Source organism: Gadus macrocephalus, chromosome 21 (genome assembly GCF_031168955.1).
Source record: "Gadus macrocephalus chromosome 21, ASM3116895v1".
Taxonomy (NCBI): Eukaryota; Metazoa; Chordata; class Actinopteri; order Gadiformes; family Gadidae; genus Gadus; species Gadus macrocephalus.
The window spans coordinates 18,252,727-18,266,184 of NC_082402.1; the positions used below are offsets into that span (position 1 = coordinate 18,252,727).

The following is a 13,458-nucleotide window of genomic DNA, read 5'->3' on the forward strand; positions in this document are numbered from 1 at the left end:
TGTAATTCCATTAGGACATTTTTTAATACTAAAATTGACCAAATTCATCAGCAGTTAGCCCCCCTGATCTTAACCATCCTACCCTCCCCTGACTTTCAAAAGGTTTTTCTCCCATCCATTCTCTGACTTTAACCTCCCCTCTGATGCTGAAATTTCCTACCTTGTCTGCAAATCTAAACCATCCACTTGCCAAATTGATCCTCTCCCTACGATACTGGTTAAAGGTTGCATTCAATCCCTGACCCCTCTTATAACTGCAATTATCCATTCCTCTCTCATCTCTGGTACTGTTCCGTCACCCCTCAAATCAGCTGCAATAACCCCTATTCTCAAGAAACCCGGTGCTGACCCTAGCAACTTCAACAACCTCCGCCCAATCTCCAACCTCCCCTTCCTTTCAAAAATTCTGGAAAAAACAGTTGCCTCTCAGATTCATGATCACCTCTCTCACAATACTCTTTACGAACAGTTCCAATCAGGCTTTCGCCCACTTCATAGCACCAGCTCCTGTTAAAATAACCAATGACCTCCTCATGGCTGCGGACGCTGGACTACTCACCATCCTGATCCTCCTGGACCTGAGTGCAGCTTTTGACAGCATTTCCCAGACCATCCTCATCGACCGATTAGCCTCTCGTGGAATATCTGACACACCTCTGGACTGGTTTAAATCATATCTGTCTGGACGTACTCAGTTTGTCCAACTCAAAAAATGTAGATCCCATTCTTCCCCCCTATCCTCTGGTGTACCCCAGAGGTTCTGTCCTTGGACCCCTCCTGTTCATTATCTATCTCCTCCCTCTTGGCCATTTTTTCCATAAATATAATGTTCAGTTCCATTGTTATGCAGATGATACCCAGCTCTACTTGTCCACCACACCCACCACAACCCTCCCTCCCACTTCCCTCTCTGATTGCCTCCAGGAAATCAGATCCTGGTTCTCCCAAAACTTTCTCAAACTCAACTGTGATAAAACTGAAATCCTCCTTATTGGCACCAAATCCACCCTCTCCAAAATAAATAACTTCTCCATCTCCATTGACAACCCTCTCCCCAGGTCAAGAGTCTGGGTGTCATCCTGGATAGCACCCTATCATCTCAGTCCCATATCAATAATGTCACTCGGTCAGCATACTTCCACCTACGTGACATCTCTCGCCTGTGCCCATCTCTCTCCCCCAACAGTGCTGAAATTCTGGTTCACACCCTGGTCGCATAGCGTCTGGACTACTGCAACTCTCTCCTCTTTGGTTTACCTGCTAAGTCCATACATAAATTACAACTGGTACAAAACTCTGCAGCCCGTATCATTACTAAAAAAAACTCCATCAGTCACATTACACCTGTCCTGCAGCAACTCCAGTGGCTCCCAATCAAATATCGCATCATTTACAAGATCCTGCTTCTCACTTTCAAGGCCATCAACAATCTTGCCCCTCAGTATCTTACCGACGTCCTCCATATCAAGACACCCAACCGTTCTCTGAGATCGACTTCCTCCATCCAGCTCACCCTCCCACCAGCACGTCTGGTTACCATGGGTTCAAGAGCCTCATGACATCCAACTTCCAGTTCCATTATCACTTTCAAATCTCACCTGAAAACGTATCTACTCAGCCAAGCCTACTCCCTTTTAGTCAGTTGCATTCTTGGGACTAGAATGACCACACTGTTTTTCTCTTGTACACTGTTTTATTATGTTGTTGTTATTTGTTTGCTATTATGGATGTTTGATTTTGTAAGGTGATCTTGAGTGTCAAGAAAGGCGCCCATAAATAAAATGCATTATTATTATTATTACCGCGCTACGGACCAGTAGCCCAGTGCCGCTCTAGGAACCGCGCTACGAACCATTAGCCCAGTACCATGCTAGGTACTGCAATACGTACCATTAGCCCAGTACCACGCTACGTACCGCGCTACGTGACGTTGGCCCAGTACCGTGCTACGTACCGTTGTCCAGTAACAGTAGCCCAGTACTGCGCTACGTACCACAAGCCCAATCTACTGTAGCTGACCGTACCGTGGTGGTACCCTACTGTAGCTGACCGTACCGTGGTGGTACCCTACTGTAGCTGATGTACCGTGGTACCCTACTGTAGCTGACCGTACCGTGGTGGTACCCTACTGTAGCTGACCGTACCGTGGTGGTACCCTACTGTAGCTGATGTACCGTGGTGGTACCCTACTGTAGCTGATGTACCGTGGTACCCTACTGTAGCTGATGTACCGTGGTGGTACCCTACTGTAGCTGATGTACCGTGGTACCCTACTTTAGCTGACCGTACCGTGGTGGTACCCTACTGTAGCTGACCGTACCGTGGTGGTACCCTACTGTAGCTGATGTACCGTGGTGGTACCCTACTGTAGCTGATGTACCGTGGTACCCTACTTTAGCTGACCGTACCGTGGTGGTACCCTACTGTAGCTGACCGTACCGTGGTGGTACCCTACTGTAGCTGATGTACCATGGTGGTACCCTACTGTAGCTGACCGTACCGTGGTGGTACCCTACTGTAGCTGACCGTACCGTGGTGGTACCCTACTGTAGCTGATGTACCGTGGTACCCTACTTTAGCTGACCGTACCGTGGTGGTACCCTACTTTAGCTGACCGTACCGTTGTGGTACTCTACTGTAGCTGATGTACCGTGGTGGTACCCTACTGTAGCTGATGTACCGTGGTACCCTACTGTAGCTGATGTACCGTGGTGGTACCCTACTATAGCTGATGTACCGTGGTGGTACCCTACTGTAGCTGATGTACCGTGGTGGTACCCTACTGTAGCTGATGTACCGTGGTACCCTACTGTAGCTGATGTACTGTGGTGGTACCCTACTGTAGCTGATGTACTGTGGTGGTACCCTACTGTAGCTGATGTACCGTGGTACCCTACTGTAGCTGATGTACCGTGGTGGTACCCTACTGTAGCTGACCGTACCGTGGTGGTACCCTACTGTAGCTGATGTACCGTGAGGCCTTTACCGTGGTGCGTACCACACCGTGGCAATACGGTAACAATATATCAATCCACTTGAGTATAAATGTTTTTACACAGCATTTCAGCAAATGCTTGAAACCCTTCATTAGTGAAACATGTTTAGGTGGTGAAGAATTCTCTAAGAATGTTTGGATGTCTGGTGAGCTACTTGTTTAGGTTCTTCAGTGCCACGTCGATGCCTTTTGATGGCTATGTTATCTGAGGATGTTTGTGTTGTTGTTTACTCCTCATCTGACAGAAAACTGTTTACGGGGCCAACGTCGTCATCTTCGAGGGCATTCTGGCCTTCGCCAACAAGGAGCTGCTAAAGGTAAGTTCAAACGTCTGCTGCATTCCAATAGGCCTGTGCAAATCATAGGTTTTGTATCATAATAAGCTATTGTGATTTGTAAGGATTTTAATGCAAAAAGATGAGTAGATACACTGAAGTTTCATGAGTAAGCATTCTTTTCCTATTATAGTGAGACTTCAAAATATTGTAATAACTAATTATTTGGACTATGTTTTCCGGAGGGTCCTTTGCTCATCTGTTTGGCTTGTCCAGCGTAATTCATTAACTATGAATCAGGGTGATTAATTAAGTGTGCCAGAACACAGGGAGGAAAAAGTAATGCTCATTCTGTACCTTTTTACCAATTTCCCCAAGGGAAATTACATCAGCTAGATGTGTGTGTTGGAGTGCACAAGACACACGCACATGTCCAGTTAGCGTAAGATAAATAAGAGCCAAAGAGGGGCCATGTTTGTTGAGGATGGCGCCTTCTGCCTTACTCTACCCGCAGTGCCTTGTTTGGGGGGTCTGGTATGTGTGTTGGTGCTTGCATGCCTGTGTGTGTTTGTGACGCTTACTATAGTGCTTTCCTCCTATCCACCTCTAGCATATTGATTTATCTCTTCACGCCTTTTGTAATTCAGCGTCCGCTGGACTGAAGCGATAAGGCCCACCCCACTCCCTGAACCCCACCCCTCCAGAGCTGATTTCCCTCCCCTTGTATACAGGACAAAGCAGCTTCATGTCTGTATTCATCAATCACTCCATACAATCACAGTCTATAACAGCTGATCCCTGGGGGAGAAACTATCCACTACAACCATAGACTGTAGCGTCCGTAACATCATCCGTTGTTTAACACCACCACTTTAGGGTGTCGATTTTCCTTCTAGACGTCGCTACTGTTTGGGATTTGAACAACCAGCAGCAGAATCCTCTATATTTGGCCCATTGAGAGCGGGACTAGGATGGTCACCTCTCACCAGTCTTTGGCCCAAACTCAATTATATTCAATCCTTAGTCACTTTTTGATGAGATAGAACTGTCTACCAGGACCCAGCAGCGCATCATAAAACCCCCTGGGGTTAGGAATGGGGTTTGGGGTCTTTGACAATGGAGGTGCGGTTGTAGAGACGCCAGCAAAATGAACAATACACCAGAAACCACAAGGCGTTCCACACTGCATTTTGATAACTGAGAGGCTTTGATAACTGAGTTAACTGCAGTAAGAAAACTGCACTTATGTGCATTTATTTATTCCCCAGAGGCAATACCTGGAGGCAGGCAAAGGTAAAGGAAGCAGGCATGACTGACTTTTAACGTCAAGTTCAAAGAAAATTAAGAAAACGTTTCATTAACGCTGCATGTAACAACGACGTGACTTGGGCTACAGTAAACGGATCAAAATAAAATGTTTAGTTCTATTTCAAGCTCGGTAGGATAGCAGTAATGTCATCTTCCGATTATTCAACGTCAAATAAAGTCCTTCAAGCAAACCATGTAGCGCTTATTAATATACAGCGCGGGCAAGCCACAAACAACCGCTACCATGACAACGTGTGCAAACTAACTCAACATAGACCAAATATGTATATCGTATCCAGCACAGAACCAACACAAGATTCAAGTGGACCGTCCGAGAGAATCGTGCACAGACCAAAGAAAATAGAAATAGGCCTAAATGCGAGGCTAACAGTTTAACCTGAGGTCATTTGATTCCCCCTAAATCAAATGTTTTCTTTCTTTAACAATGTTCAAAACATATTTTTCTCCTTGCTCTCCTCTGTGGACATAGAGTTTTTGGTTAATCCATTTGGCGGGCACGCTTGCTTTAGAGAAGAGAAGGGCCAGTGTCTCTGCGGATGCGTGCATCGCATCATTGTTTGCCTGTATGAGTTCACTGGGATGCAGACCAGAGTTTCCGTTGTAAATGTAGATGGACTGTATTTATATAGCGCTTTTCTAACCATTGGCCACCCAAAGCGCTTTACAATATTGCCTCACATTCACCATTCACACCCACATTCACACAACGACGGCGGAGTCAACCATGCTAGGCGACAGCCAGCTCGTTGGGAGCAGTTAAGGTTAGGTGCCTTGCTCAAGGACACCTCAAGGACACTCACACAGCTAGGAGGAGCCGGGGATCGAACCAACAACCTTCAGGTTACCAGCCAACCCGCTCTACCTCCTGAGCTACTGCCAGGAGGAACGGAAATTATAAATGTCTCCGGTCAGAATGACCAATGGAAATAAATCCCTCTGCACAATTTGAATTGTGTTTACAGTGTTTCCCGCAGGATTTTTTTCAGCAGCGGTGGTGTGGTCCCCGAACCCTCTAGGGGGGTCCGGGGGCATGCCCCCCCGGCCCAAATGTTTTTGTACCCTTTACATTGGAATGCATGAATCTGGTGCACTTTGAGAGGAGAATATGCACTTAAATCCTATTCAAACAGTCCTGTGTATTACTGTAGATGGGATCATTGGTGTTGTAACTTTGCCTTTTGTGTCTCAATTTACAGATTTTTATATTTTTGTATAGTAATATTTAAACAAAAAATGCCACAACGCAAATATAATTTGCACAATTTATTTACAGATTTTTGCCTAATGCTTAAACACTAAACATGGTTGCTATGCCCAAAGCATAACTGTTTTTTACATAAGACACTTTGTTCAAAAATGAAATCTCCTGCAACAATGGGCAAAACACATCTTTTTAAATTATAAACCTAACTAAAATTTGAAAAGAACACAGACTCACACACATGAAAAATAAAAAATAAAGCCAATTGAATACCAATCAGTGTGAGCCTTAGCACTACAAATAGACCTCAGGTGAGCTCAGCTCCTTTGTGAGACAGTGAGAGTCAGGGGAAGAGGACAAGAGAGCGACAGGAGGATGAGGACAAAGAAGACAACAGACGGAGAACTGTGAAGTTTTTGCTCATCCACAAAGGCTACATCCAGCCTGGGAGCATTTAATTCTCCTGGGCTTTTTAAAGAAGAGCTCCAGGGCTCTTCTGTAGGGGAATTTGGTGGTGGGGGGGCCATTGATGCTGACTCTCAAACAAGTCGCCAGATGCTGTCTTGGGAGTCAAAAAGTGATGAGAAAATTATAAAATAAATATAAGTTATACATAGTAGAAACTATTCATGATCTTTTAAGAAGTCCTTAGGTTTTTTCCCTGCATTTATGCTAATGACCACATGCTTACAGGCGATTAGCATAAATCGCTAACTAAAATACGCGATGAAAACGGATTTTATATGGCAATAAAGAACAACATCGGATCTAACAGTATGGATTCATTTTTCAAAGTTCCCGAAAATACCTAGGCTATAAATTCCTGACTGGATATAAGCTCCTGTAAAGGCTATGAGTGATCCCAAAAAGAGCGACAACACGCACACACACACATAGGCCTACACACACACACAATACTAGAGGAAAAACGGCACGGAGGTTGCGGTTTATAGATACAATAAAATGATTGGGCTCAGAGGGTTTTTAACACTGGTGGTCATGTAGCGACAGATTTTAGCAACTTACTTTCTCTCTCTCTCTCTCTCTGTCTGTCTCTCTTTCCTTCTTTCTTCGATCTTCCGCTTCACTCGCTACTGCTAGAATCAATGTAACTTTGCAACCGTGTAGGGTAGCCTACTGCCAACAACTGCCACACTCGCTGTGTATTTTTCTTCTTTGATGTTGGTTACGTGACGATGTGCCGCGTGCTGCGCAATTGACGTTACGCGCTGTACATTTTCTAAAAAATAAATAAAATAAAATTAGAAGGATTTTTATTGCAGCGGCGGAGAAAATTCAGCAGCGGCGGCGCGCCGCTGCTGAATGAACGTGGGGGAAACACTGGTTTAAATATGCTACAGTTGTCATTGGTTAGCCAATTGTAAAACAATGAGGGTTTTGATTGACCCGACCCGGCAAGACCCAATCATTGCTTTATTGGCCTTATCTGAGGAGAAATCTATGCCATAAACAGAAATATTATAGCACCAATTTATTCTAGCGGAAACACTGATGCAGACATTGGAATCTCATGTCAATTGCATCCATCCCTCTGAATCAATGTTTCAGGAACAACAGTATCAATGCACACGTTAAAGACGCCTTATTTGAGACGTTCTTCTGGACTTGTGAGGCGCTGGTCCTCACAGATCTCATCAAAATGTCTCTTTGTAAGCGTCTCTGAGTTAAATGACAGCTAGCTGCAAGTCCCTGTGCTTTTTGGTATCTTCAAACTCATCCCTTAGGTTTGATACGATGTTGCATGCAATGCCCAGTAGGTCTGCTGCATAGAAAATAAATATCCATGTCCTTCTTTTGGGCCTGTAAAACGTCAGCATGGAGAAATCGAAGCCTGTGTACAGAAACGTCCCGAGACGCCTTTTCATTGTTGGTTTAAACTTAGAAGGTTTTTGATGGTATCTTTTGATGCTCCGGCATCTATCTGAAGCAGAGTGACTGATTGTTTCCCTAGGGGTTAAAGGGCAATTCCAGTATTTTGAACATTGAGCCCCCTTTCTGGTTTGTCTAGGATGAAATAGAGTGTGACGCCGAAATTCTGAATATTGGTCCTGTCTCGAGTATTTGGCTTATTTCAAATCGTTGATGTTCCTAATCAAGTATCGTAGCGAAATACAGTTTCTGCCATGTTTTATTTAGTATAATGAAAAGGAAACAGGACCGGAACCGGAACCGGAACCTGTTCCGGTCCTGTCCTGTAGTCTTTTCGCTCAGTTCTCCGTATCAACAGTAGGGCTAGAAGACTACAACCCCTTCCGTTTCATTTACAAAATGCAGATTTATAAAATGCCAAATAAAACATGACAGAAACTGTATTTCGCTACGATACTTGATTAAGAACATCAACGAACAACACTAACCACTCGCTGAGTGACACATTTCTGAAAACGAAAGTTTAGGTGTGTTTATGAATTCACTTAGCCAGCCATTGTGAAGCAGGCAGGGGCCATTCGAAGTTAACCACTATATTTCATCCTAGACAAATCAGAAAGGGGGCTCAATGTTCAAAATTACGGAATTGTCCTTTAATAAGACTATTCCTCTGCCCTCAGCTGTTAGACATGAAGGTCTTTGTGGATACCGACTCGGACATCCGTCTGGTGCGGCGGCTGAAGAGGGACATCACGGCCCGCGGCCGGGACATCGGCGGCGTAATCCGGCAGTACAATCGATTCGTAAAGCCGGCCTTTGAGCAGTACATCGAACCCACGGTCCCGCTGGCTGACATCGTGGTGCCCAGAGGTGAGTCACTGTACAGAGGTCTAGCTGGCTGACATTGTGGTGCCCAGAGGTGAGTCACTGTACAGAGGTCTAGCTGGCTGACATCGTGGTGCCCAGAGGTGAGTCACTGTACAGAGGTCCAGCTGGCTGACATGGTGGTGCCCAGAGGTGAGTCACTGTACAGAGGTACAGCTGGCTGACATGGTGGTGCCCAGAGGTGAGTCACTGTACAGAGGTACAGCTGGCTGACATGGTGGTGCCCAGAGGTGAGTCACTGTACAGAGGTCTAGCTGGCTGACATCGTGGTGCCCAGAGGTGAGTCACTGTACAGAGGTCCAGCTGGCTGACATGGTGGTGCCCAGAGGTGAGTCATTGCACATCATCTTACGCTGAAGCCATTTCTATGTTGGTATGATATAGAAATAGTCTATGTGTTGGGAAATGCTTGTGATTCTTTACATATTTGTAAGTCACTTCATGTACATTCGTGGTCGTAGTGCAGTACTGCAGGCAGTATGTGAATAATAAAGACCAACCACATGGATCTAACAGCTGGCATGAGAGGCCATGTAGTCACAATAGCGTTGATAAACCATCAGTTTTACTTTTTTTTGAACGAATCAAGTCTTAAATATTTACTTCATCAGATATTTTTACATGGATTGAATCGTTGTTGGCTACATGGATGAGGGGACGAGCCCCCCTGCATGTTGCTCTTGATTTAGATGAAGTGGTTGTCTGGGTGTCTGCTAGGTGTCAGTCTGTCCATCTCCTTGTTTTAACCCAGGGGGGGACAACTTCGTAGCGCTGGACCTCATAGTCCAGCATGTCCACAGCCAGTTGGAGAAGGTAAGCAGTCTTCTGGCCCCTCTTGTTTTTATATCTGGCACCCAGAGGGTCAGATGTGTTGGTGCCGGTGGACTCCGATCGTTGAAATGGAGAGGGGAGGTGCTCTTGTCAGCCCTTGTCTGCAACTCTCCTGTTTCCTTTCAAATCATACAGCTAATAGTTTTTCACTGAGTTACCGAGGACTAGTATTCAAAGTTGTTTTTTGCAAAACCCCCCACGAAAAACAAGTACAAATATAACCGCAACCGGTGATTAACGGGGTCCGAGCAAAATAAAAATTCAAGAACACACTGAACTCTCAACCTAAGGATCACCAGTACACAGCATTATCCCGTTGAGCCACTGACATTCCTGAACTGCATAAAGCCTCATTCACATAGTGAAAATGTCGATTGATAAGCACACAACATCAAGAAAACTCCCAAGCACACATTTTACAAGAGAATTAAGGGCTTTCTTAAAAGAGTACCAGATCTGAAAATGTGCATGATAGAGAGCGATGACCTGATGATAGCTGTATGCTAGTTATACAATAACAAAATGGTCACATAGGCGAAATGGGTTGAGACTGTGGTCGTTCGGGTTTTCTATGAAATTGTGGGAAAAGTGAACATTTTTATAGCAGAAGACCAGGGTGAAAAAGATGCATCTGATTTTAGAGATTAATAGGATGAAAGAATTTTGAGTCCAGGTCAATCTAGTAAGGAGAAATAAGGCTAGTTCATAATTGTTTTAAATACTGCCACCTTTGGGTGCAGTACCACAATTTGCGTTTATGGGTAGGGGGGGGTATTTATGGAGGTAGATTTGTGTCTTTATTATGCAATAAAAAATAATAGGTTTGAGAGCAAAACTTTCCACACTGCAATCAAAAAATAGGTTTGAGAGCAAAACTTTCCACACTGCAATCAAAAAATAGATTTGAGAGCAAATCTATCGACACTGCAATCAAAAAAAAATATTAATGGGAATCCAAAAGTTTTGTTTGCAAACCCAAAAGTTTTGTTTGCAAATCCAAAAGCTTTGTTTGCGAATCCAAAAGTTTTGCTTGCGAATCCAAAAGCTTTGCTTGCTGTTGAGCTGAATCTCGTGGGCGGGACCTAAGATGTAAGACACGTCTCTATTGGCCAGTCTCGATCGGAGTGACAGCTTGGCAACATCCACAGTTAGTAACGAGAGAGGGAGTTCTATTTCATGTAGGCTACGCCGTCTAGGCTTCGCCTTATGGGCTTGTCCCGTGCGCGCGATTGCGCGCCCTGAAAATTCCGTAGGCCTCCCTGTCAGCCGACAAGGAGACCATGGCAGAGGAGAGCAGGGCGATGTTGTTGACCGCCGCCGCGGATTGAGAGGCACAAACGAACACCCTGTCCGTCAGGCCGACAATCTGCTTCTGGAGGCGGTCGGGGGGCAGCGGCTTTTCGGATGTTGCCAAGCTGTCACTCCGATCGAGACTGGCCAATAGAGACGTGTCTTACATCTTTCGGCGTAGGTCCCGCCCACGAGATTCAGCTCAACAGCAAGCAAAGCTTTTGGATTTGCAAGCAAAACTTTAGGATTCGCAAACAAAGCTTTTTGATTCGCAAACAAAACTTTTGGATTCGCAAACAAAACTTTTGGATTTGCAAACAAAACTTTTGGGTTTGCAAACAAAACTTTTGGGTTTGCAAACAAAACTTTTGGATTCCCATTAATATTTTTTTTTTTTGATTGCATAATAAAGACACAAATCTACCTCCATAGGTATTGGTATCCACCTAATAGTCGTATGGTTTTTTTTTTATGCAATAACAAAATGGTCTAACTTCTCCAACTTTATTGGACAATATTTCTCAAATGGAACTAAATAAAAAAATTCTGTTCGAAAATTTTTGTGAGGTTTGGTCTAAAGATTTTATGTGGCGATTTTGGTGTATTCTTGATTATTTTTGAAGCCTGTGAATCTTTTTATCATGTTTAGTTTTTAATTGTGGGAAAGTAAACATTTTTAGGGTTTTATAAATGCATCTGATTCTAGATATTCATATTCTGAAAGAATTTTGAGTCCAGGTCAATCTGGTGAGGAGAAATATGTTTGGGTTTATGGGTAGTGGGGGTTATTGGTAACCATACCTGACAATTTCAAGAGTTTTCGACTCACAGTATAGGCTGCAGTATGACTTTTACAGAATTTGAGGGGTAAAAAACGTAACAGAAACAATAGGGGACCAAGCAGCTTGGCTGGTCGGACACCTATTAATACATTTTACGATTAAGCATCCTAACAAAGAATTCAGACTAGAGAAACGTACAGTGCTGTTTAATGAGATTCTTCTTGTTGTGTACTGTTTCTACGTATGTCCCCCCCATCTGCAATGTTCCAGCGGGAGATCACAGTAAGGTATGAGCTCCTCCATCCTCCCTCCTCCTTATCCTCCCTTCCTTCTTTTTCTTTCCTGTTCCTGTTGACATTTCTGAACCTTGACATCCGATGGGAGTGGAGAGTCCGTCTTCACCGCAGCCATTGCTACTCCTGCAGTGTGCCCCTCAACTGGTCCCTTTTCTTTGGTCATTGTTGCTGCTATATCAAAACATCTGCAAGAGGAAGTGTGCGTGTGTTTCTGTGGGCTCTGAGCTTAGACGTCCGTGGTCGTTCTCCCATGTGACTGAAATTGGATCATGCATCAAAAACGATTTTGGCCTGATAGTCATTAGCTGTGCACACAATAGACGCAAAATGAATGATAACATAATTGACAGTTCACAAAGAAGCCCCCTGCAACACACGACTCCCCTATCGAGGAGCCATTCTCACACAACCATACAAACATAACTGGACCTATATGTTAGTGTATGACCTTAACAAACACCAACTGGACCTATATGTTGCAGTGTATGTATGGCCTAAACCATTGGTTCTCAAAGTGCGGCCCGCGGAATCATTCCTGGCGGCCCGCAATGACATACATAATTCTGTAAGTTATAAAAAAAATAATAATTATTATTATTTTTTTGAATCAATATTAATTTAAATAAATATAAAGAGAAAATTCGACTCTCTCTAGCTTTCAATTAAATCCTTTTACATTTTTTAGTTTTAATCCGGCTGTACATTACTTTGAAAGGGTGAACCTCAGTTTCATGATTTAGACCTCACTTGACCTCACTCCCAGAGGTCCACGGTGCGGGTGCAATGTTTTTTTTCACCACTGGGATGCTGACGGCGTTTACCGCCAAAAAATGTTTTCCTTTGGCGGCCCTCAGTCAAATTTTGGGTTCCTAAATTGGCCCTCAGTTGTCAAAACTTTGAGAACCCCTGGCCTAAACAAACACTAACTGGACCAATATGTTACAGTGTATGTATGGCCTAAACAAACAATAACTGGACCTATATGTTACAGTGTGTATGGGTATGGCCTAAACAAACACTAACTGGACCAATATGTTACAGTGTATGTATGGCCTAAACAAACACTAACTGTACCCATATGTTACAGTGTGTATGGGTATGGCCTATACAAATAAAACAATTCTGATCATGTTCAAAGCAAGTGCCTTTAAGTGTTGCTCCGGTCCACATTGGGCACAAGTCAAAGCTAGAAAAAGGTGTTTTGTAATGCATAGATAAATTGAGTGAGAATGAATCTTAACACCTCAATTATCATCCCTGCCACCAATCACCACAAGCTCAGACAAGGATGTATCTGTCATAGGCTCTCGCTCTCTCTCGCTCTCGCTCACTCTCCTCCGCTTTACTCAACAAGAACTGGGCAGGACGAATATGTAGAATGACTTAATAGCAGCAGGATTAATTAATGAGTAAACCAACTGTAGCGTCTTTTTAAACACACAGGCAAAGTACCACTGCAGGTGGTAAGTTCTTCCATGGGGGTTTCACACTTCTTAATGGTTTTCTTCACTCTATCTTCTTTGTATCAATGTTTGTGTTCCTGGTCCTCTTTGTTTCCTGTCCCTCCCGTGACTCTTTGCTCGTCGTACCCTCGCCCGTCACCTCTCCAGGGGGAGCTCCCGGGGATATGTGAGAACACAATTGTGCAATTTGCATCCATTGTTGTTTTTAAAGAATGTAGATT

At 44.1% G+C, this 13,458-nt stretch overlaps 1 protein-coding gene and 1 long non-coding RNA gene across 5 annotated transcripts in view; both read left to right on the forward strand.

Moving 5' to 3' along the window:
* The window catches only part of si:ch211-243j20.2 (uridine-cytidine kinase-like 1), a 40,929-nt gene that overhangs the window by 18,228 nt on the left and 9,243 nt on the right, over window positions 1–13,458 (forward strand). For all 4 annotated transcript variants that reach the window (XR_009523792.1, XR_009523791.1, XM_060042109.1 and 1 more), the window contains exons 5-8: window positions 3,241–3,312; window positions 8,371–8,560; window positions 9,327–9,388; window positions 11,749–11,765. Coding sequence is in view for 2 of the 4 variants with exons in the window: in XM_060042109.1 (XP_059898092.1) it covers window positions 3,241–3,312; window positions 8,371–8,560; window positions 9,327–9,388; window positions 11,749–11,765 (341 nt within the window). In the remaining 2 variants the exon portion in view is untranslated. The remainder of the gene's footprint in view (window positions 1–3,240; window positions 3,313–8,370; window positions 8,561–9,326; window positions 9,389–11,748; window positions 11,766–13,458) is intronic.
* Window positions 9,395–11,167, forward strand: LOC132450130 (uncharacterized). The gene is made up of 2 exons (XR_009523796.1): window positions 9,395–10,177; window positions 11,129–11,167. It is a non-coding gene; the product is annotated as an uncharacterized LOC132450130 (long non-coding RNA).